This window comes from Oryctolagus cuniculus, chromosome Y, assembly GCF_051225735.1.
Source record: "Oryctolagus cuniculus isolate XC-2025 breed Fujian yellow rabbit chromosome Y, ASM5122573v1, whole genome shotgun sequence".
In the NCBI taxonomy this organism is placed as follows: Eukaryota; Metazoa; Chordata; class Mammalia; order Lagomorpha; family Leporidae; genus Oryctolagus; species Oryctolagus cuniculus.
In genome coordinates this window covers 7,567,144-7,591,737 of record NC_142889.1, presented here as the reverse complement: position 1 = coordinate 7,591,737, position 24,594 = coordinate 7,567,144, and the positions used below count along the sequence as shown (strand labels likewise).

Below are 24,594 nucleotides of genomic sequence, written 5' to 3'. Positions count from 1 at the left end.
ATGTAAAAATCATATTTTTGCAAAAGAAAAAACCAACCTCTGTTAGGTAAAGAACTTGAGAGGCAGAAGGACCAAAGAAAAGTGATTCAAGAGATAGATCAAGATTGCTCTCTTCAACTTTTGCATGGTTCAAACAAATTTCTCTTAATTTGTCTACAGTTGTGTTATCTGAAAAAAAAATACAGACTAAAGTAAAACACAATTCATGTACTCAATATCTCAAACTTGGTATTTTGAAAAACATTATTATAAATGCAAAATAATATCAAGAAATATCAAAGGGCTTAGCTTTTAATTCAAATGTTACACGATGAAAAACAATCCACACTGGTTAATGATCAACCCAAAACATAAGGGTAACAGTTTCTTATTCAGAGAGCTGAAATAAATATATCCATTTTACTACAGTAAAAATGTGTAATTCTAAAAAAAGGAATTAGATCTTTTTGAGACAACAACACAAACTCCTCTCATATACAATTCAGTAAGAGTAATGACTCTAAAAATTAGCAAAGTTTATGAACAGACATTTTCCCTGCAGATAGGCTTGTGCTGTGGCACTGTAGGTTAATCCTTTGCTTGCTATGCCAGCATCCCATATGGGCGCTGGTTCTAGTCCGGCTGCTTCTCTTCCGATCTAGCTGTCTGCTATGGCCTGAGAAAGCAGTGGAAGCTGGCCCAAGTTCCTGGGCCTCTGCACTCACCTGGGAGAGACCCAGAAGAAGCTCCTGGCTCCTAGCTTCAGACTGGCACAGCTGTGGCCATTTCAGCCATTCAGGGAGTGAACAAACAGATGGAAAACCTTTATCTGTCTCTCCCTCTTACTGTCTGTAACTGTACCTCTCAAAGAAATAAATAAAATCTTAAAAAAAACACATTGAGATATCACTCAATAACAATAGTAAGGAATAATAAAACAGAAGTCTTCATGAAAATGAGGATAAGCTGGAATTTTCATATCTTACTGGTAGATATATAAAATTGTATAGTCACTTTGGAAAAGTCTTACAGTTTTCCATATTAAACAGAGTTAGTGTATCATCAAACATTTCTTCCCTTGATGTGTATTCAAGAGAATGAAAACAACACACATCAAAAGTTATACACAGGTGTTCATAGCAACATAACAGTAGTCAAAAGAAGAAAACAATCTAAACGTCCAAAAATATATTTAAAGGTAATACAAATTGTGGTAACCACAAATAATGAAACAGTATTCTTCCCAAAAAGGAAGACAAATTTGACACATGCTAAAATGTGGATTTATCTTTAGGACATTTTGCCAAATGAAGTAAGCCATTCATGAAAAGAGAAATACTGTAGTACATAATTTCACTTATATAAGCTATAAGCAGAATGGTGGCTGCCAGGGATAGGAGGAAAAAGAAATAGGTACAGTTGTTCAGAATTCGATTTTTTTAATTTATTTTTTAAATAAATTTATTTATTTGAAAGTCAGAGTTACACAGAAAGAGAAGGAGAGGCAGAGAGAAAGGTCTTCCATCCGCTGGTTCACTCTCCAATTGGCTGCAATGGGCAAGAGCTGTGCCGATCAGAAGCCAGGAGCCAGGAGCTTTTTCCATGTCACTCACACAGGTGCAGGGGCCCAAGGACTTGGGCCATCTTTTCCAGGCCATAGCAGAGAGCTTGAATGGAAGTGGAGCAACCGGGACTTGAACTGGCACCCATATGGGATGTTGGCACTGCAAGTGATGGCTTTATTGGGTATACCACAGTTCTGGGCCCTAGAATTTCTGCTTTAATAATACTAAAAACTCTGGAGATTGGTTGTAAAAAAAAGAAAAAAAAAACGTGACTATGCCTACCACTACTGATTTGTACAGTTTAATATATTTTTTTGAAGATGTATTCATTTAAAAGGTAGAGCTACAGAGAAAGGAATCCTTGAGATAGAGATGCAGAGAGAGAGAGAGAAAAATCTTGCCCCTGCTGGTTCACTGCCAAATTGGTCACAATGGCTAGGATCAGGTAAAGTCAAAGCCAGGAGCCATCAACTTCCTTCAGGTCACCCATATGGGTGTCAGGGGCCCAACTACTTGGGTCATTCACTGCTATTCTTAAGCCATTAGCAAGGAGCTGGACTGGAAGTGATATAACCAGTACATGAACCAGCGCTCAAATGGGATGCTGGTATTGCAGGTGGTGACTTAACCCATTGTGCCACACTCTAACCTATTAAGTACAAATATTTTAATTCTGTGTACATTTCAATGACATGTTATTTACATCAAAGTTATAAGTGATACATTTACTGTTCAATTTAAGCTATTATAGGCAACATATATATATAGAATAATGATACAACAGGTTTAAATAGTTAAGAATACCAATTTCATGGGTACTTAAAAGTATATTTCTGGGGCAGACGCTGTGGCACAGCAGGTAGAGCTGCCGCCTGCAGTGCCGGCAACCCATATGAGTGCTGTTTTGAGTCCCGGCTGCTCCACTTACTATCTAGCTCTCTGCTGTGGTCTGGGAAAGCAGTGGAAGATGTCCCAAGCCTTTGGGCCCCTGCACCCAAATGGAGACCCAGAGGCAGTTCCTGGCTCCTGGCTTCGGATCGGTGCAGCTCCAGCCGTCGTAGCTAACTGGGGAGTGAACCAGCGGATGGAAGACTTCTCTCTGCCTCTGCCTCTCCTTCTCTCTCTGTGTAACTCTGACTTTTAAGTAAAATAAATAAATTTTAAAAAAAATGTTTCTGGAACTTAGCTTTGGCTGAAACCGTATGTTTCTGAATAAATTCAACCTATAATTATAATTTTTTATAATTATATAAAATAGTGTTGAAATATAAGTATAGCAGCAGTATAGTCTTTTACTTAATTAAAGATGTATGAATCAACTGCTGTTAAGCAGGATAAATGTCCCATTTCTTTCATTAGTTAAAACAAGAGATGAAATCATCAACTTCTGGGGCCAGTGCTGTGTGTAGAGGGTAAAGCCTCTGCCTGTGGCACTGGCATCCAACATGTACACCAGTTCAAGACTGTGCTGCTCCACAGTTAACGTGCTGGAGAAAGCGGTAGGAAGTTGGCCCAAGTGCTTGGACACTTGAACCCACATGGGAGACTTGGAAAGCCCCTGGCTCCTGACTGGCCCAGCTCTATCTGTTGTGGGGAGTGAACCAGCATATGGAATAATAGCTCACTCTGTCTCTGTAACTCTGCCTTTCAAATAAATACATAAATCTTTAAATAAATTAAATTGACATTTTATACACAATTACACAACATACAGTATTTTCTAAATTCAATTTATAGCCCCTATAGCATTTTCCAATTTTTTTAAGTACAAAGATCTCTAATGCTCAAAATACTACTTTGATGTCATCAAATTCCTAGAAAACAATGAGGAAACCCTGCAAAACAATAGTATAGGCAAAGACTTTTTGGAAAAAATCAGAAGCACAGGCAAACAAAATCAAAATTGACCAACGGATTACTTCAGGCTGAGAAGCTTGTGCACTGGAAAAGAAACATTCAGCAAAGTGAAGAGGCAACTGACAGAACGGGAGAAACTATCTGTAAATCATGCAACTTACTGATAAAGCATTAATGTCCATAATCCATAAGCAGCTCAAGAAAATCAAAATCCAATTAAGAAATGTTAAAGGACTTGAAAGGGATTTTGGAAGACATAAATTTAAATGGTCTACAGACACAATAAAAAAATGCTCAGATCACCAGCCATCAGGGAATTGCAAATTACACAATGAGATTTCACCTCAACCAAGTTAGAATGGTTCTCATACAGAAATCAACAACCAACCAATGCTAACAAGCATGTTGGAAAAAAGGTACCCTAATCTACCATTGGTAGGAATATAAACTGATGCAGCCATTGTGGAAGGCAGTATGAAGATACTTCAGAAATCTGAAACTAAATTTTCCATATGACCCAGCAAACTGCACTCCAGGGAATTTACCTACAAGTTCACTGCAGCTCAATTCACAACAGCTAAGCTATGGAAGCAACCCAGAGATGTCCATCAGTTGTCGACCAGACAAAGAAACTTCGGAATATACACACTATGAAATACTTCGCAGCCATAAAAAGAATGAAATCCTGCCTTTTACAATAAAATAGATGCTACTGGAAACCATTATACTTAGTGAAATTAGCCAGTCCCCAAAAGACAACATATTTGTGGTAACTAACAGAGTATCTAGAATGTAATGTATAGAAGTGAAATGGACATTTTGAGATTCCATGATTATTTACAGCTCCTTTCTCTATGTTTGATGAATAGTGCTTTTTTCCCTCATACTATTTGTTGAACTTTTCACTTACTACAGGGTTAAGTATAACGTAAACTGAAAATAGACCTTTATAAAAATTAAGAGCCGGCGCCGTGGCTCAATAGGCTAATCCTCCACCTTGCGGCGCCGGCATACAGGGTTCTAGTCCCGGTCGGGGCGCCGGATTCTGTCCGGTTGCCCCTCTTCCAGGCCAGCTCTCTGCTATGGCCAGGGAGTGCAGTGGAGGATGGCCCAGGTGCTTGGGCCCTGCACCCCATGGGAGACCAGGAAAAGCACCTGGCTCCTGGCTCCTGCCATCGGATCAGTGCGGTGCGCCGGCTGCAGCGGCGGCCATTGGAGGGTGAACCAACGGCAAAGGAAGACCTTTCTCTCTCTGTCTCTCTCTCTCACTGTCCACTCTGCCTATCAAAAAAAAAAAAAAAAAAAAAAAAAAAAAATTAAGAGTGGGGGCCAGCGCCACAGCTCAATAGGCTAATCCTCCGCCTAGCGGCGCCGGCACACCAGGTTCTAGTCCCAGTCGGGGTGCCGGATTCTGTCCCAGTTGCCCCTCTTCCAGGCCAGCTCTCTGCTGTGGCCAGGGAGTGCAGTGGAGGATGGCCCAAGTCCTTGGGCCCTGCACCCCATGGGAGACCAGGATAAGTACCTGGCTCCTGCCATCAGATCGGCGCGGTGCGCTGGCCGCAGCATGCCGGCCGCGGCAGTCATTGGAGGGTGAACCAGCGGCAAAGGAAGACTTTTCTCTCTGTCTCTCTCTCTCATTGTCCACTCTGCCTGTCAAAAAAAATAAATAAATAAATAAAAAAATTTAAGAGTGGGAATAGGAGAAGAGAAAGAAGGGTGGGAGCAAGGGTAGGAGGGAGGGTATGATGGAAAAATCACTATCTTCCTAATTCTGTATATATGGAATGCATAAAATCTGTATACTTTCAATAAAATGAAAAAAAAAAGAAAATAAATGTTTTCCTTCATTATGTAAGTATGAAAGTATACCCTTGATGCTACCTGTTGAGCAATGAAACCTGAGTTTTATAATACCTGCTCACAAAAATATCACTTGAAAATGTTATACAGAGTTAAAACTTGAATAGTGTTAGCACATTTAATCATGGAAATATATCAATTATTACTTTTTTGAATTGGTTTATGTGAAAATAAATATCCAATAGAAAAAAACCTTTAAATTCACGAAGCAAAAATAGGACTCTAAAGAAATAACAAGAATGAATTCTTGAAGAGGTTACAAGAATCCTAGACAGATCAACATCAATGCTCAAAATTATAAAAAAAGAATGACAGAACAGAATAAAAATTTTCAAAAGCACAGACACCTAATCCCTATTAAAAAATGAAAATCTTGTATTCTCTATACACATTTTTAGAAGGGCATGGTTCAAAAATTAATGAAAGTCTCGAGATCAAAAAGCATCAAAAGAATGACCACATACAAGAGTCCCCAGAATGTGAACTTTGTTGAAGAGAACCATCAGACTAGAGTAGCATGAGGCAATACACCAAAAGAATAAAATGTAATTCATCTAATCATTAAGAAAACTACAGTAAGGGGGCTGATGTTGTCGTGTAGTGGGCAGAGCCTCAGCCTGTGGCACTAGCACCTATATGGGTGCTGGTTTGAGTCCCAACTATGAAGTGCCAGTGAGCTATGGCCTGACTAGAGTCACTCCATTTTTTCTGAGTTCTAAGCAATATCACAACTACTATCTACTTAAAAACTCATCTTGTAAGAATGTTATCTGTAAGGTTTATTTACAGTAAGTGCTGGGAAGTACATTCAATGCCCCCTGAGGTAAGTGTAACCTTGCTATTGTAGCTGCTGCAACAAATCCTTGGCATTGTAATTGTTGCTATAAGATGTGGTTTTTATCTTTATAAGCTTACTCCTGAGGTCAAAAAAGAGATGCCTGATTTAGAGAGCATAAGACCTAGTGCAGTCTCTGGCTTTCAGCAATAAAGACTCCATAATTCAGCTCTGAGACTTTGGTGTGTTTTACGTAACTTATTGTCCCTAGAAACAGCTGCTCTACCTCAGATCCAGCTCCCTGCTGGTGGCCTGGGAAGGCAGTGGAGGATGGCTCAACTTATTGGTCTCTTCACCCACATGGAAGACCCAGGGTCTCCTGGCTCCTGGCTTTGGATTGGCACAGTTCTGTCCACTGCCTGCCATTTGTAGTGTCAACCAGCAGATGGAGGAACTTTCTTTCTCCTTCTCTCTGAAACTATACCTCTCAAATAAATAATAAAATCTTAAGAGAATAAAAAAGGGAAAAATATAGTAAGTTGATATTGAGAGAAGATTGGAAGATTTAGTAGTATAACAGAAATCAAAGTGACATGGAATGGAAAATTTTAAAATCTAGTATAATCAGGTGTAATGAGATTAAAATACATTCATATTCTTAAAAATGTGAAAAATCAAGAGACTGAAGTGAAAATTATGAAATGATCAAGAAGTGTGCAAAATATACATTTTTATCTGTATAGAAGTAATTCAGTATTTCTAAACTTGAGAAAAATAACACTACATACACACTGTTTACCAACAAAATGGCACAGGCAGCAATAAAAGCTAAATGTGGAAATGGTTTTTCTTTGAAATAGAAATGACAGATGAGACTAGGTGAAGCAAGAACCTTACTTTAGTAATAATATTTACATTAGTTCACTTAAAATTACATATTTCTAAATAATTTTTCTCATCCATGGAGAACTTTTCATCAGTAATATTGTGGAAGACACACAGAGTATTCCACAAAAAGTATTTGATTTTAAAATAGAATTTGTTAATATTCCTTTTCAATTAGCATTCTTTCTTTGTAGTAGGTTATGGGAGCAGATAATATTTTTACCTGGTGGCATAATTTTCATAAGTAGTCTCGCTCCATCCCTAAGAGGTGGCATATTCAGGCTGCTACCTAAGTCTGCAACTTTCCAAAGGAAAGAGATATATCTCGGATGCAATGACATTATCTAGAAGGTACAAAACATTTACTGTTAATTAACTCCGAAAGAGTATTCTCTTAACTAAGCTTCCATCTTGTGTTTATTCTCCAACTGCTTTAATGGCTGGGTCTGGAGTGAAGAAGCTAATGCTCAGAACCAGAAACTGAAATCCAATTCTCCCATGAGGGTGGTAGAAATCCAGTTACTTAAAGTTCACATTTGCTGTTTCCTAGTGTTTGTAATGGCAATATGCTCAAGTCAGGAGCTCAAGCTAAGAATCAACCCTAGGCACTGTGATACAGATGCCTCCAACTTAACTGTTATGGTAAAAGGCCACAATAGCATAACCATAATTCTTAAAAGGGTAAAGGCAAGAAAAGCCAAGATAGGATATGAGAAAGATACTTCTACTTAAATAGTTCTAAAAGAATGACTGGTAATACAGTATTATTTCCCAGTTATGTAATATTATAATTAAACTGTGACATTAATTCTAGTAATTTATTGTAAATTCAAACAATTAGGTAATCCAATTTAGAAGTTAAAGTTTACTGCAGAATTATCTGACAGTCTTATCTCTTAAGTTTTACACTTCCTGGCAAAAGAAATGTTCATTTCATCACATTCTCAAGGAATATAAAACTACCATAAAGGAGTTACTTACAATACCAGGCAAACTACTTTCCACTTCTGTACCGGGACCATCACTGTAGCGATTACAATGGTTTTCAGGCGATCCAATTGAAGAATCAGAAGAGCTATCAGGACTTGAAAGTATGCTTGAATTTATTTCTATAAGTTTGGCTGTAATTAGCTGAAAAAGATAATGTAATAAGCAGTAAAAAAAATGGGAAAACACATACAAAATACAGAAATTAGATACATCAAAATGGTGAAATGTTTTAATTTTAGAATTACTGTCTAATGCAACCACTTAATTGTCTCTTTAGGACCTATAAGAGAATTGTTCCACGACTACCTCACAGATAATGAAATTCTATGACTGATATAGTTGTTTATATAAAATTGTACAGCAGTATTTGTACTAGGACCTACACACAAAATCCTGTATACTTCAAGTCATACTCAAATTGCTTATACTACGTAATGTACCCTGTTACATAAACAGCTGTCATACTGCCTTGTTGAGAGACTTAAGAAAAAAAGGCTCAACACAACCACAATTTTTTCACATATTTTTGATATAAAGCTAGTTGAATCTAGAGAGTCTTACCCAGTTTTATTTCCTCCATTATATTTTTTTATTATTTTTTAATTTTTATTTATTTTTTGACAGCCAGAGTGGACAGTGAGAGAGACAGAGAGAAAGGTCTTCCTTTGCAATTGATTCACCCTCCAATGGCTGCCGCAGCTGGCCCACCGCGTTGATCCGAAGGCAGGAGCCAGGTGCTTCTTCTGGTCTCCCATGGGGTGCAGGGCCCAAGCACTTGGGCCATCCTCCACTGCACTCCCTGGCCATAGCAGAGAGCTGGCCTGGAAGAGGGGCAACCGGGACAGAATCCGGCACCCCAACCGGGACTAGAACCGGTGACGCAAGGTGGAGGATTAGTCTAGTGAGCTGCAGCGCCGGCCCCTCCATTATATTTAAAGTTCTGTATCCCCTATCCTATATGGAATTCCAACCCAAATATCAACACAGAAAATCACACATAAGACATTTGAATTCTGGTGAATATTTGAAAATCATATGTACTTACTGATTTATCTTTTAAGTTTAACTGTCCAATCAGCTTTCTGTCATCTTCAGAACCTATCAATTCACCACCCACAGAGAGTTCAATATTTTTATGGGCTATGTTGGCTTTAATACGACTGAGAATACGACGACGTATTGAGCCAATTGTATCATTTGTATGAGACAATATGTCCAAGTCATCAACTTGTTTGCCCTGGTTTGGAAACCGAACTGTAAGAGACAGGTGTTTGCCATGGAAGGCTCTGGGGAAAAAATTTTAAAAAAGGAGGAGAGCAGGGGAGGGGAGGAACGAGAAGAGGGAAAAGAAGAAGCGGAGAGGAGTTGGGGGGGGAGGAGGGGAAGAGAGGGGAAAAAAATGAGAAAAAAATGCACAATCATACTGAGTACACTGCCAACAAAATAAAGCTAGAAATTCAAAATTTTGTATTTCAGAAGAGGGCAATAGTTGCAATATTTGTTTTGCTTTTTAGAGCTTGAGGACAACATTATGCTTCTTCTAAACATTATAATAGTATTAGGAGAGATACAATAAATGATATTCTACACTATCAATCTGGTCTCTATGCCCAGAACAAAAGGTTACCATTTATAAATTACATCAAGTATGCATGAATAAATATTTCAGCTACTTTTCTGAAAGATTTATTTATTTAAAAGAGTTACAGGGGAAGAGACAGAAAGAGAGAAAAGGAAGAAGAAATATTCTATCTTCTGTCTTCATACAGCTCAACAGCTAGGGCTGGGCCAGGCCAAAGGTGGGAGCCATGAGTCAAGTCACGAGCCTGGAGCTTCACCTGAGTCTCCCATGTGGGTAGCAGAGGCCCAAATACTTGTGACATCCTCTGTTGCTCTCCCAAGGACATAAACAATTAGATCAGAAGTGGAGAAGCTGGGATTTGAACTGGCACCCAAATGATACGCTGGCCATACTTAATGCCTGTTCCAAGAATTTTCCATTAACAGTGTGAATGTATTATATTGTGGTATACCGGGTTAAACCACCATTTATAACACTGGTATACAATATTGGAGTGCCAGTTCCACATACTAGCAACTCCACTTCCAATCCAATTTCTTATAATGTGCCTGGAAAGGCAGCAGATGATGGCCCAAGAGTTTGGGACCCTGTTATCCATGTGGTAGACTAGGATGGAGGCTCAAGAATATAGCCTGGTCTAGTAATGGTTATTGTGGCAATTTGGGAGTGAATAATGGGACAAAGATTTTTCACTCTCCCTCTCCTTCTCCCTCTGTCACTCTGCTTTTCAAATAAATAAGTATATTTTAAAATCCAAATCAACAGTCTGGCACTGTGATAAAGAGGGTAAAGCAGCTATCTGGAGTGCCAGCATCCTATCTGGGCACCAGTTCAAGTCCTGGCTGCTCCACTTCTGGTCTAGCTGTCTTCTATGGCCTCGGAAAGCAGTGAAAGATAGCTCAGGTCCTTAGGTCCTGTACCCTCAGTGTCAGACTTAGAAGAAGCTCCAGGCTCTCGGCTTCAGACCAGCCCTGCTCTGGCTGTTGTGGTCTGTCTGTCTCCCTCTCTGCCTCTGTAACTCTGTCTTTCAGATAAATAAATAAATCTTTTAAAAAAAGTAAACCTAAATCAAAGCAAACCAAACCAAAATGAAAAAAAAAAGTTGCAAAATATTGGTGACAAACTTAATGGGTGGTAACAAATCTGAAAAAGTAAAAGATAAAAGAAAAACTATGGTTAATAAGTAAGAATGCTACTAAAATACAAATGGAATAAAACATATCATGTTATAAAATGCCTGCTTTTAAAAATATACACATAATATTTTTAAAGGGTGAAGCATAAAAATCTAAAAATGAAATTTTCCCTAACATTCATTTCTACCTATATCATTTCTTTTTTTTTTTTTGGTTTGTTTTTTAGATTTTATTTTATTTATTTGAGAGGTAGAGACAGAGGGAAGGTAGAGATGGAGAGAAAGGTCCTTCATGTGCTGGTTCACTCCCCAGGTGGATGCCAATGGCTGTAGCTGAGCCAATCAGATCCAAAGCCAGGAGACAGGAGCTTCTTCCAAGTCTCCTACTTGGGCCATCTTCTACTGCTTTCCCAGGCAATAGCAGGGAGCTGGATCGGAAGTGAAGCAACCAAGACATGAACAGTGTCCATAGGGATTCCAGTGCTGCAGGCGGAAAATCAGTTCACTACGCCGCAGCACCGGCCCCAAATCATTAGTTTTTAAAACACATAATAAATTAAAGTTTACATTAGATAAATTTGTTACAAACCTTGACATAGGTAGAATCATTCTTTCTTCATGATAATCACTGTCACATTCATTTATGTACTCTCTCAAAACAGTTAACACTCGAACCATTTGGATGACTTCTTGCCTTGCACAATTAATACTGTCTTTTTCACTGTCCGAAATATATAATGTTTCATATGATGTTTTCAGACGATCAAAGCAAGACTGGATAAAGTCTTCATGGATAACCACCTGAAAATAATGCACCAAAGAAGAGTTAAAGCTGCTTATAAACAAAACTCAAACATGCATTAATCCAATCAAACAATAAAACTGCAATTTAAAGTAATTCAAGCATAATCAAATTAAGCCAATAATAAAAGTTTCATAAATGAAGCTGATAATAAGAAGGTAAGCAAGTTCAAAACAATTACTTTTTTAAACTTTTATTTAATAAACATAAATTTCCAAAGTACAACTTTTGGATTACAGTGCCCCCCCTCATAACTTCCCTCCTACCTGCAACCCTCTCATTTTCCACTCCTTCTCCCATTCCACTCACATCAAGATTCATTTTAAATTTTCTTTATATACAGAAGATCAATTTAGTATATATTAAGTAAAGATTTCAACAGTTTGTACCCACAGAGAAAAACAAAGTGTAAAGTCCTGTTTAAGTACTAGTTATACCATTGATTCACATTGTACAACACATTGAAGACAGAGATCCCACATGGGGAGTAAGTGCACAGTGACTCCTGTTGTTGACTTAACAATTGACGCTCTTGTTTATGGTGTCATGAGGCTCTTGTCATGAGTTGCTAAGGCTATGAAAGCCTTTTGAGTTCGCCAACTCTGATCTCATTTAGACAAGACCATAGTCAAAGTGGAAGTTCTCGCCTGCCTTCAGAAAAAGGTACCTCCTTCTTTGATGGCCCATTCTTTCCACTGGGATCTCACTCGCAGAGATCTTTCATTTAGGTTTATTTATTTATTTTTGCCAGAGTGTCTTGGCTTTCCATGCATAAAATACTCTCATGGGCTCTTCAGCCAGATCCGAATGCCTTAAGGGCTAATTCTGAGGCCAGAGTGCTCAACACAATTACTTTTTAAAAAGTGAATCTATGGATAAAGTATCAGACAAAGTTAAATTTTGGCAGTCACAAAACAGATACTTATTACTTTCTTCAAAATAATCCTATGTATACTATGCCTGTTCTGCCATTTTACTTGGGAAATATGTTATTTGATTTTAATTGTACAGAGATTCACAGTTAAGGCAGTTCGCTTTGAGGTTCAGGCAGGATGCTAGACTTTGGACTTATCAGATTGAGTTAAAACTGGGACTTCTTGCCGGCACCGCGGCTCACTAGGCTAATCCTCCACATTGTGGCGCCAGCACACCGGGTTCCAGTCCTGGTTGGGGCGCCGGATTCTGTCCCGGTTGCCCCTCTTCCAGGCCAGCTCTCTGCTGTGGCCAGGGAGTGCAGTGGAGGATGGCCCAAGTGCTTGGGCCCTGCACCCCATGGGAGACCAGGAGAAGCACCTGGCTCCTGCCTTCAGATCAGCATGGTGTGCTAGCTGCAGTGCATGGGCCACAGCGGCCATTGGAGAATGAACCAATGGCAAAGGAAGACCTTTCTCTTTGTCTCTCTCTTTTACTGTCCACTCTACCTGTCAAAACAAAACAAAACAAAACAAAACAAAACAAAACAAAACAAAACAAAACAAAGACCTGGGACTTCTCGGAATGGAATCTGTATGTTTTAAATGAAAATATGAGTTCTGGACAGTCATAAGCAGCATGTTATGGACTGTACAGGACCTGGCTCCCCAAACTCATGTGGACCTCTAACCCACAAAGTTCTATGTTAATGATTAATGGAAGAATGCTAATGGTTGATGTATTAGAGTGAAGGCTTGTTCTGATTTTCATGGCTCAAAGTGAGCCTTTATTGAAGTGATTGGTCTAGATTAGATTGCCAGAGTGGAGTCTTCACCAAATCATGATGGCATCATCAGAAAAGATCACATGAAAAAGGTAAGAGTGCTCCCTGTGTCTCTGTTCTCTGTCTTATTATGTGATTGCCTCTCTGCACAAGCTCCACCATTAACAGCCTCCATAAATACCAATCTTGGACTGTAAATATCCCATCTGCTGAAATGTACTTTCTTTCCACTTAAGTGATTCCTCTCAAAAATCTGGCTAAAAGAAAAACTGACTAATACAAAACGCAAATATCTAAAAATAATTATTAATCATCCATTGTGCAAAGGACAAGTATGAATTAAGTATTCAGACAACATTTTCTAAAGAGTTAAAGTTAACTTGTATTGAATTCTAAGTTTAAAAGTATAGTACATTTAGCACAAGATTACTTTAGCCTAACTTATGCACTTCAGTCCTTACCTGATTCATCTGTAGCTTCGGCCCAAGGTTTGTGTATATCTCTTTAAGAAGATCTATAGCTCTGTTGGCAATATCATCACTGCTCTGCATCACAACCTAGTACCAAAATATTATAGCTTTAATAATATCATTAAGACACAATTCAATTTAGTACTCTCATGCAAATCATATCTTCACTATTTTTTAATATAATCTTCATTGATTTTAACTTCATTTCAAGTAACAGGCATAAGAAAAGTTAAAAATCAAAGAGTAACATAAACTAACCACTATAAAGAACATGAAGCATAAACTACTTTGCAGTTTGCTTACAATGAAAAGTACACAAAATATTCAGATTAGTATTATTTAATTTAACCACCTGGTAGCCAAGAAGGGAGCTTTCAAAGTAATGGTTCAGAGGCTGGTATTGTGGCATAGCAGGTTAGGCCATCATTTGAGATGCTGTCATCCCACATGGGTGCCACTGGTTGAGTCCTGGCTCCTCAACTTCCTATGCTGTTCCCTGCTAATGTACCTGGGAGAGCAGAGAAGATGGATCTCCACCACCCACAAAGGAGATCTGAATGAAGTTCCAAGCTCCTGGCTTTGGCCTGACCCACTCCCGGCCATTAGGCCATCTGGAGAGTGAACTAGTGAACGTTTAACTCTGCCTTTCAAATAAATAAGTAAATTAAAAAAAAAATTAAAAAAAAAAAACAACCAGCCAACCAACATTAAAAAAAAGGGTAGTTCAAACAAGTGTATACTAGTTAACACAATGTAATGTCCCATTATCCCCAGAAATTTCTGCACATCTTTATCAACAGTCTAATCAATGGTTTTTAAAATATGTGAAGAATTCTCCAGCTTTATTAGTGTTTTAAGATGATCTCTAAATTCTGAAGAGCCACAATATGGCAACAAGTAAAGGCAAAAATACTCCTTTCTCATTTCTCCTATCAACCAGCTTTGTACTTTGTTTTAATTTACGGGAGATACTGCAGGTTAAAAAAGTTTTAAAAGCCATTTTTTTTAGTGGAACACAACATGAAATATCTTAGTCTAAAATTTGCCCCAAAAATAAAATAAATTCCAAAAGTAGCTTCAGCTGATATATTAGATGTTATAGTTTACAAAATGGCAACACACTATCCTTACATTATAAAGATGGAAAAGTTGGGGCTGCGCTGTGGTGTGGCAGGTAAAGCCGCTGCCTGTAGTGCTGGCATCCCACACGTGCACCAGTTTGAGTCCCAGCTGCTCCACTTCCAATCCAGCTCTCTGCTATGGCCTAGGAAAGCAGTACAAAATGGTCCAAGTCTTTGGGCCCTTGCACCCACATGGGAAAACCCAGGGGAGGCTCTTGGCTCCTGGCTTCAGATCAGCGCAACTAGGGAGTGAACCAGCAGATGGAAGATTCATTCTCTGATTCCTTCTCTCTCTGTGTAACTCTTTCAAATAAATAAACAAATCTTGAAAAAATATGGAAAAGTTATGTTTTTTAAAAAAGTTTTAATCATTTCAGAGAGACAGAGAGAGTGAGTCCATCCACTGTGTGATTCTCCAAATGGCCACAACTGCTTAGGTTGGGGCTGCGCCAAAGCTAGAAGCCTGAAACTCCATCCAGGTCTCCCATGGCAATGAAAGGGACACAAGCTCTTGAGCCATCTTATGCTGCTTTCCTAGATTAGCAGGGAGCTGACAGGGAAGTAGAGTACCTGAACACTGAATTGAGGCTCCTAAGAGATGCTGACATCACAGGGGTGTCATTAATGCCAGCTCTGGAAAAGTCAGCTTTCTGTAGTATATTCTCTCCAATTATTTCAATATATTACAGGGTACACAAAGTCAACATAGCATTAATTCATAATCACTTCCGAGTAATAATCCTTCCTTCTGCATTTCATTCATTACAACATTAAAAGTATAACAAAGCCTAAAATCTATTACATAAAAATAGGAGATAGTTACTTCTATGAAAGAAGCAGAGGGAGAAATATGCTAAAGTAGGCAATGATTAGCATGAGTGACATGTTCCAGTGGCAGGCAGGGAAAAAAGAAAAAAAAAACAACAAGACACACAAAAATGATTGAAAATAGATGAATAAATAAGAGACTACAGATAAAGAGATGATTTCTATGACAGGCATAAAAATTATATAAAACATTCAGGTAAAATTATGATTCTGTAAATAAACTCTTCAGGAACAGTACTTGCAAAAAAGTTTTCTCTCACTTACCCTCCAAAGATAGTCTAATCCTATTAATTCCAAATCGTCCATCATATAGACTCTTCTTTTTGCTATCAGTTTCCCTTCTCGACAATTAACACCTTTGAAGAATCTTTCAAAGCACTTCATTCCATTTTCAGTTAATAGGGAAGGATCAAGCTGAAGCACATTACTTTTGAAGAAATCCTTATTAATATCAGGATCTAAGTCAGGTTCATCTCCCATTAACTTGGAATACCATTTAAAACAGGCTTCACGGTCACAAACATAAACTGCATTCTCTGCTAAGCATTTCCATATTTGCTTAGCCTGGGGAGCACATAGCCAGAGTTGACCATCTTTTAATAAAAACCTTGGGGAAACATAAATCAGCAATTAGGGTCTACCTAATTTTATTCTCAAAAGTCAGTTATTATCATATGTATGAAATAATAAACATAAATATACTTTGGTTAAACCTTTAAGTATTAATTCTTTTTTTTTTTTTTTTTTTTTTTTTTTTGACAGGCAGAGTGGACAGTGAGAGAGAGAGACAGAGAGAAAGGTCTTCCTTTGCCGTTGGTTCACCCTCCAATGGCTGCCGCTGCAGCTGGCGCACCGCGCTGATCCGATGGCAGGAGCCAGGAGCCAGGTGCTTTTCCTGGTCTCCCATGGGGTGCAGGGCCCAAGCACCTGGGCCATCCTCCACTGCACTCCCGGGCCACAGCAGAGGGCTGGCCTGGAAGAGGGGCAACCGGGACAGAATCCGGCGCCCCAACCGGGACTAGAACCCGGTGTGCCGGCGCCGCTAGGCGGAGGATTAGCCTAGTGAGCCGCGGCGCCGGCTACCTTTAAGTATTAATTCTTAAAAAAAGAACTTATTTATTAATCTGCCTGGAACTATGTGCTATATATTCATTTATTTAACAATCACATAGTAGGGAACTACAAAGTGTCAGGAAGTTTCTTGAAAATGTGACACAAACAATCAAGCCTTCTGCCCTGCTTTCAAGATATTAAGCCTTTGAAATTATATACTAGCTTACCTCTGTGCTGATATTCCTTAACTAGAAAATGAAATTTTACACTAAGTGTTTTCCAGAGATGATTCAAAGTTCTTAAGGATTTTACAATTTTTAATATCTGAACATACTGCATTGTATTAGACAAGCTAAATAATTATTTTTTCTATTTCAGTAATCATTAATCTTTTCTGAATATTCACTGATTTCCTCTGAGACTTTCAGTAGTGGGAATAAAAAAGATAACAATGAAGGTAATGATTCTACTCCAATACCTTCACTCAGTGTTTAATTTCTTTCAGTATCCCTGAACCTGCTTAACTTATGGCATTTTTAGTTAATTTTCTTCTTTTGAGTCTTACTCTAAATTTCTAATACCTCCTTTATAAGAATGCTGAGCCGGAAATAGCCTTCTCTTTCAGTCCTGCATAACTCCTAATCCTAATTTATAAACGTGTAACCTGACAGCCAGTAGTAAAATTATTTACTTTTAAAAAGACTTAATCATTTGAAAGGCAGAGTTATAAAAAAGACACACACACACACACACACACACACAAAAGAGAGAAAGAGATAGAGATCTTCCATCTGTTTCCAAATGGCTTCAATGGCCTGGGCTGTGCCAGGCCAAAGCCATGAGCCAGGATTTATCTTATCTTTATCTTATCTTCCAATGTGGGAGGAAGGGTCCCAAGTCCTTGGACCATCTTCTGCGGTTTTCTCAGCAAGGAACAGGGGGCCGGCGCCATGGCTCATTTGGTTAATCCTACACCTGCGGTGCTGGCATCCCATATGGATACCAGGTTCTAGTCCCGGTTACTCCTCTTCCAGCATCCAACATGCAATGGCAGCATCCAACATGGGCAGCACAGGTTTGGGTCCTGGTTGCTTCGCTTCTGATCTAGGTCCCTAATTGGCTGGGAAAGCAGAAGATGGACCCAGTGTTTGGGACCCTGACTCTCACAAAGGAGACCCAGATAAAGTTCCCTCCTCCTGGTTACAGCACAGCCCAGCCTCATCCATTGTAGATATCTGGGGAGTGAACAAGCAGGTCTATTTGGATTTCAAATACATACATAAAAAAATAAAAACAACGTGAAGTTCTTTTCTTTTCAGTGCCTTAAAAGAGAACATCACTAATTATTTAAAAACAAACCTAAGAAAGTGAAGTCGTTCTTGGACCTCTTGAACATGACTGTATCTATTTCCAAGTCTCACAGTTTGTGGATCATAGTCTTCATTACCTGCAAATTAACAAAAGTTAATGCATTACACACTAAATTTCAAACCTAAGGTTTTCTTAAGAATTCTAATTTAAATCCTTTCTGTTACATAAGCTTTCTGAGTTTTCAAAGTACTGCTCTTGAAACATCTGACTGAACATTACACAGGCATTTTCAATGCTTTTTCATTTTGATTCCCTCCCCCAACAGAAACCTTTTAAGGTATATAAACTTCATGCATCTCATTCATAAATACAACTTCATGAACACAGTGATTCTTCCCACGGTGCCCATACTCCCCTCCGTCTTTTTCCTCACTTTTTAATTCCCAATCTTATTTTTTATTAAGATTTATTTGCATTTATTTTATTTTTTAAATATTTATTTTATTTATTTGAAAGACAGAGTTAGAGAGAGAGGCAGAAGCAGAGAGAGAGGTCTTCCAACTGCTGGTTCACTCCCCAGATGGTCACAGCAGCCGGATATGTGCTGATCCAAACCCAGGGGCCAGGAGCTTCTTCTGGGTCTCCCACATGGGTTCAGGGGCCCGAGGATTTGGGCCATCTTCTATTGCTATCCAAGGCCACAGCAGAGAGTTGGATCGGAAGTAGAGCAGCTGGGACTAGAACCAGCTCCCAAATGGGATTCCAGCACTTCAGGCCAGGGCTTTACCATGCTGTTCCACAGTGTCAGCCCCAAGATTTATTTTCAATTAATTATATACACAAGATTTATTTTGAATGAAATTAAACAAATAGTATGGAGAAAGAGTCCAACAAATAGTATGGAGAAAAAAGCTGTTCATCCATAGTCAAGACACTGGCTGTTCAAAGTCACCACACCCCTCAACTGTCAATTTCACTCCTGCAGATAACCTTTTAGGAGCTCTGTTAGTTACCACAGATCAGGGAGAACATTTGTACCTGTGAGACTGGCTTACTTCACTATGTATGATGTTTTCCAGTTTCATTCGTGTTGCAAATAACAGAATTTCGTGTTTTTTTTTTTTTTTTTTTTTTTTTTTTTTTTTTTTTTTTTTACTGCTATGTAGTACCCATACTGTACCTATCCCATGATTTCTTTATCTTCAATTTTTCAGTTGATGGATTTGGTTTGATTTCTTAGCTATTGTGAAATGAGCCGCAATAAACATGGAGGTAGGTAACTCTTTTGTAAGCTGATTTCACTTACCTTGGGTAAATTCCCAGGAGCAGGATGGCTAGTCATATAGAATGTCTATATTCAGATTTCTGAAGTATTGCCACACTATCTTCCACAGTGGCTATACAAGTTTAGATTCCCAATAACCATGGACAAAGTACCTTTTTCCCCAAATCCTCACCAGTGATTGCTATCTGTTAATTTCTGTATGAAATCCATTCTAAAAGGGGTGAGGTGAAACCTCATTGTTACTGATTCGCATTTCCCTGAGCATTTCTTCATATGTCTGGCCGTTTGAATTTCCTCTTTGGAAAAATGTCACTTAGATCCTCTTTTCATCTCTTAACTGGGTTATTTGTTTTGTTGTTATCTTGTAACTCCCTTTATAAACTGCATAGTTTACAAATACCTTCTCCCAATGTCTTACAGAGCTTCTCTAATGTTCTCTCCTGTATTTGGATATTCCTATACATGGATATCCCTTTCTTTCTCCACAAAAAAAAAGGTCTTCTAATCAATTGTCTTTCCAGACACCTTCAGAACCTCATCTGTTGGGTTATTTGATAGTATCCCATAATTTGCAGCACTGTTTTCTGGTTTCCTAATTTCTTTTTTTTTTTTTTTTGATCTGATAATAAAATTTCCAAAGATTTGCCTTTTAAAAGGATATTCTTTCTTCTGCCTCACTAAACCTATAAAGACTTTCCACTGCATTCCACAGAATTCTTCATTTCCAATATTTCATTTTGATTTCTCTTTAAAATCTCAATAGGAATAATTTTCATTCATGTCATGTACAGATTTCTTTAATTAATGGATCTGCTTCTGATGACTTCTAAGTAATTTTTGAGTTCTGTTTCTGGAATTTTTTCACTCTCTTCATCTTCATACAATCTAGTATTGAGGTGTTGTTGTGTTTCTTTGGCAGGATCACGTTGTCTTCCTTATTCTTGTTTCTTGAGTTGCTTCATTTAATTTTAGACATTTGTGGAGATAGTTTTTTTTTTTCCCCCAACTTTTTCCTTTATCCAGTCTTGGTAGAGTTAGCTAGTTCGAAAGAGAGAGAGAAAGGTCTTCCTTCCAAAATGGCCGCTACAGCCAGTGCTGCGCTGATCTAAAGCCAGGAGCCAGGTGCTTCTCCTGGTCTCCCATGTGGGTGCAGGGCCCAAGCACTTGGGCCATCCTCCACAGCCTTCCCAGACCACAGCAGAGAGCTGGACTGGAAGAGGAGCAAATGCGACTAGAAGCCGGCGCCCACATGGGATGCCGGCGCTGTAGGTGGAGGATTAACCAAATGAGCCACGGCACCAGCCCCAAGATAGTTTTTTTTTTTTAATTAATTAATTAATTTTTTTTTTGACAGGCAGAGTGGACAGTAAGAGAGAGAGACGAAGAGAAAGGTCTTCCTTTGCCATTGGTTCATTCTCCAATGGCCGCTGTGGCCCATGCACTGCAGCTGGCACACCACGCTGATCTGAAGGCAGGAGCCAGGTGCTTCTCCTGGTCTCCCATAGGGTGCAGGGCCCAAGCACTTGGGCCATCCTCCACTGCCTTCCCGGGCCACAGCAGAGGGCTGGCCTGGAAGAGGGGCAACCGGGACAGAATCCGGCGCCCTGACCGGGACTAGAACCCGGTGTGCCGGTGCCGCAAGGCGGAAGATTAGCCTAGTGAGCCGCGGCGCCGGCCCTGAATGTTGTTTTTTTTTTTTAATAGTATCCTGTAGATTCCCAACAATATTTTTTAGATTTCTAATTTTCTCTTCTTTTCTTTGGTTTGACTGTATGTTTTCCTGTTCTCTGTCTTGTAAGTCCAATATTCTCTCTTCTGCCTCACTGATTCTGTTTTTAATGCTCTCTAATGCATTTTGCATTTGATCTATCAAAATCTTCAGTTCGTTTTGATTTTTCCTCAATATCACACTAGTCCTACTAGATTCTTCATTTCATTTTGATTCCTCCTTAAGATTTCATTTTAATGAGAGAGATTTTCTATCCTGTCCAGTTAGGATTTCTTTAGTTCAAGAATTTGTTTTTGAGAACTTCTAAATGTTATCATAAATTTTTTGAAATTTGTATCTTGCATTTCCTCTATCTCTTTTTTTCACAATTTGGAATTGGAATGTCTTGTTCATGGGGGGGGGGCATAATAAAGTCTTCCTTGTTCTTGTTTCCTTAGTTTCTGTGTTTGTTTCTTGGCATTGAGCAGATATTCTTCGGTTTCTTCTTTTTTTTCCTCACTGTGGTGGTTTTTCTCATTATACTATGACACTAGATTAAGTGGACTGTCTGCTTTTTGTGAATCTCTAGAGGCTTGTGATGGGTGTGGCCAGAGCGCTCTCTATCTCTCTCTCTCTCTCCATCTCTCTATCTTTTTTTTATTCAGAAGGGAAGTAATTCTGCAAGCTGAGCGGAACTGGAGGCAACAGTGTCTGAGCTCTGGCCCCTGTGAGTATAACATTCACCTGCTCTATCGAAAGCACCACACAAAAGATCTGTGCAGTCCTCAGTGTAAGCTCAAATTCCTCTGCAATCTCCCACTGGATTGCCAAGGTTACCAAGTTTGTGGCATAATCACATCTCAGGCACTCCGTGAGTTCTCCCACACAGCCTCAGTTTTTTTTTCATATTATCAGTTCATTAGCTCCACACATTCACTAGGTCCTAACCTCCTGTTATTTCTCCCCACCAGAGTCAGGTTTTTCTTCTTGGCTGAGCTGGTGCAGCTGTTACATGGGTCCAAAAAGGTGCCTGCTCTTTGTCTTGCTTGCCTTTGTATGGTGAGTGCAGAGAGAGAATCATGTCTGTACCAGTCCCTTATATTATTTTTTTCTCTCCCCTAGTTAGGCTGGTGTACTTTCCTCCATGGGGCGTCAAGCTTCATTCCCTCTAGGCTCTTCCTGCTGCTTTTCCGCCAGTGTCTCATGCTACTGAGGTTATGCCTCATCTGTCTTTCCAGCGCTGGTGCATAGACTCAGTGGTTGGAGTCCCAAGCTGTGGGTGACTATGCCCTCCACATAGGTCCACTGTGTCCCACTAGTTCCTGAAGCGTTTCCTCTGCTGTTTTTTCCCTAACTCTTCCTTGAAACTACAGTATCTCCACTTTTATTAAACTATCTTTTCCTGGACTATCAATACGTTCCCTTCCTATTATACCACCTTGAAGGAACTCCCAATAGTCTCTCTCTCTCTCTCTCTCTCTTTTTTTTTTTTTTGGACAGTGAGAGAGAGAGAGACAGAGAAACATCTTCCTTTTGCCGTTGGTTCACCCTCCAATGGCTGCCGTGGATGGCGCTCTGCACTGATCTGATGGCAAGAGCCAGGTGCTTCTCCTGGTCTTCCATGGGGTGCAGGGCACAAGTACTTGGGCCATCCTCCACTGCACTCCCTGGCCACAGCAGAGAGCTGGCCTGGAAGAGGGGCAACTGGGACAGAATCCAGAGCCCCGACCGGGACTAGAACCCGGTGTGCCGGTGCCACAAGGCAGAGGATTAGCCTAGTGAGCCATGGCGCCGGCCCCAATAGTCTCTTAGGGGAATCTTTTGGATCCCCTATAAATAGAATCATGTCATCTGCAAATAGAAATAGTTTGACTTCCTCCTTTCCCATTTGTATCCATTTAATTTCTTTTTCTTGCCTAATGGCTTTGATTAAAACTTCTAGGACTATTTTTTTTTTAAGTTTTATTTAGTAAATATAAATTTCCAAAGTACAGTTTATGGATTACAATGGCTTTCCCCCCCATTACTTCCCTCCCACTCACACCCCTCCCATCTCCTGCTCCATCTCCCATTTCATTCACATCAAGATTAATTTTTTTTTTTTGACAGGCAGAGTGGACAGTGAGAGAGAGAGAGACAGAGAGAAAGGTCTTCCTTTGCCGTTGGTTCACCCTCCAGTGGCCGCCATGGCTGGTGCACTGCAGCCAGCACACAGCGCTGATCCGATGGCAGGAGCCAGGTACTTATCCTGGTCCCCCATGGGGTGCAGGGCCCAAGGACTTGGGCCATCCTCCACTGCACTCCTGGGCCACAGCAGAGAGCTGGCCTGGAAGAGGGGCAACCAGGACAGAATCCGGCACCCTGACTGGAATTAGAATCCGGTGTGCCGACGCCGCAAGGCGGAGGATTAGCCTAGTGAGCCGTGGCGCCGGCCAAGATTCATTTTCAACTCTCTTTATATATAGAAGATCAATCTAGTATATATTAAGTAAAGATTTCATCAGTTTGCACCCACACAGAACATAACATGTAAATACTGGTTCAGTACTAGTTATAGCATTAATTCACATTGAACAACACATTAAGGACAGAGATCCTACATGAGGAGTAAGTACACAGTGACTCCTGTTGTTAACAATTGGACACTCTTGTGTATGGTGTCAGTAATCACCGTAGGCTCTAGTCATGTGTTGCCAAGGCTATGGAAGCCTTTTGAGTTTGCTGAACTCGATCTTATTTAGACAAGGTCATAGTCAAAGTGGAAGTTCTCTCCTCCCTTCAGAGAAAGGCACCTCCTTCTTTGATGGCCCATTCTTTCTACTGGGATCTCACACACAGAGGTATTTCTTTTAGGTCCTCTTTTTTTTTTTTTTTTTTTTTTTTGCCAGAGTGTCTTGGCTTTCCATGCCTAAAATACTCTCATGGACTCTTCAGGCAGATATGAATGCCTGAAGGGCTGATTCTAAGGCCCGAGTCCTGTTTAGGACATCTGCCATTCAATGAGTCTGCTGTGTATCCCGCTTCCCATGTTGGATCGTTTTCTCCTTTTTTTTTTTTTTTTTTTTTTGACAGGTAAAGTTATAGATAGAGAGACAGAGAGAAAGTCTTCCTTTCATTGGTTCACCCCTCTAAATGGCCGCTATGGCCAGAGCTGCACTGATGCAAAGCCAGTAGTTTCTTCCTGGTCTCCCACGTGGGTGCAGGGGCCCAAGGACTTTGGCCATCCTCCACTGCCCTCTGGGCCAAAGAGCTGGACTGGAAGAGTAACAACTGGGACTAGAACCTGGTGCCCATATGGCATGCCAGTACTGCAGGTGGAGGATTTACCATGTGAGCTATGGTACCAGCCCAAGTTCTGTATTGAATAGCAATGGTGAGATGGGCAATCCTGTCTGGTACCAGTTTTCAATGGAAATGCCTCCAACTTTTCCCCATTTAATATAATGCTGGCCATGATTTGTCATAAATTGCCTTAAATGTGTTGAGGAATGTTCCTTCAAAACCAAATTTGCTTAGGGTTTTCAACATGAAAGGGTGTTGTATTTGTCAAATGCCTTCTCTGCATCTATTGAAATAATCATATGTTTCTGTTTCTCAATTTCTTAATGTGATGTTTCACAATGATTTTTGAATGTTGAACCATCCCTGCATACCCAGGATAAATCCCACTTAGTTTGCGCGAATGATCTTTC

General features: G+C 39.7%; 1 protein-coding gene across 7 annotated transcripts in view; it reads right to left on the bottom strand.

The window, feature by feature from the left end:
• Positions 1-24,594, bottom strand: part of LOC149119192 (ubiquitin carboxyl-terminal hydrolase 9X-like) — a 158,621-nt gene that overhangs the window by 63,545 nt on the left and 70,482 nt on the right. For 6 of the 7 annotated variants that reach the window (XR_016228584.1, XR_016228585.1, XM_089324988.1 and 3 more), the window contains 8 exons: positions 17,958-18,045; positions 15,810-16,152; positions 13,588-13,683; positions 11,218-11,429; positions 8,957-9,197; positions 7,903-8,052; positions 7,145-7,265; positions 38-168 (listed from right to left, as the gene is read on the bottom strand). Coding sequence is in view for 4 of the 7 variants with exons in the window: in XM_089324988.1 (XP_089181114.1) it covers positions 38-168; positions 7,145-7,265; positions 7,903-8,052; positions 8,957-9,197; positions 11,218-11,429; positions 13,588-13,683; positions 15,810-16,152; positions 17,958-18,045 (1,382 nt within the window). In the remaining 3 variants the exon portion in view is untranslated. Of the gene's footprint in view, positions 1-37; positions 169-704; positions 863-7,144; positions 7,266-7,902; positions 8,053-8,956; positions 9,198-11,217; positions 11,430-13,587; positions 13,684-15,809; positions 16,153-17,957; positions 18,046-24,594 lie in introns of those variants that run through there. The other variant, XM_089324991.1, reaches the window with a different exon arrangement.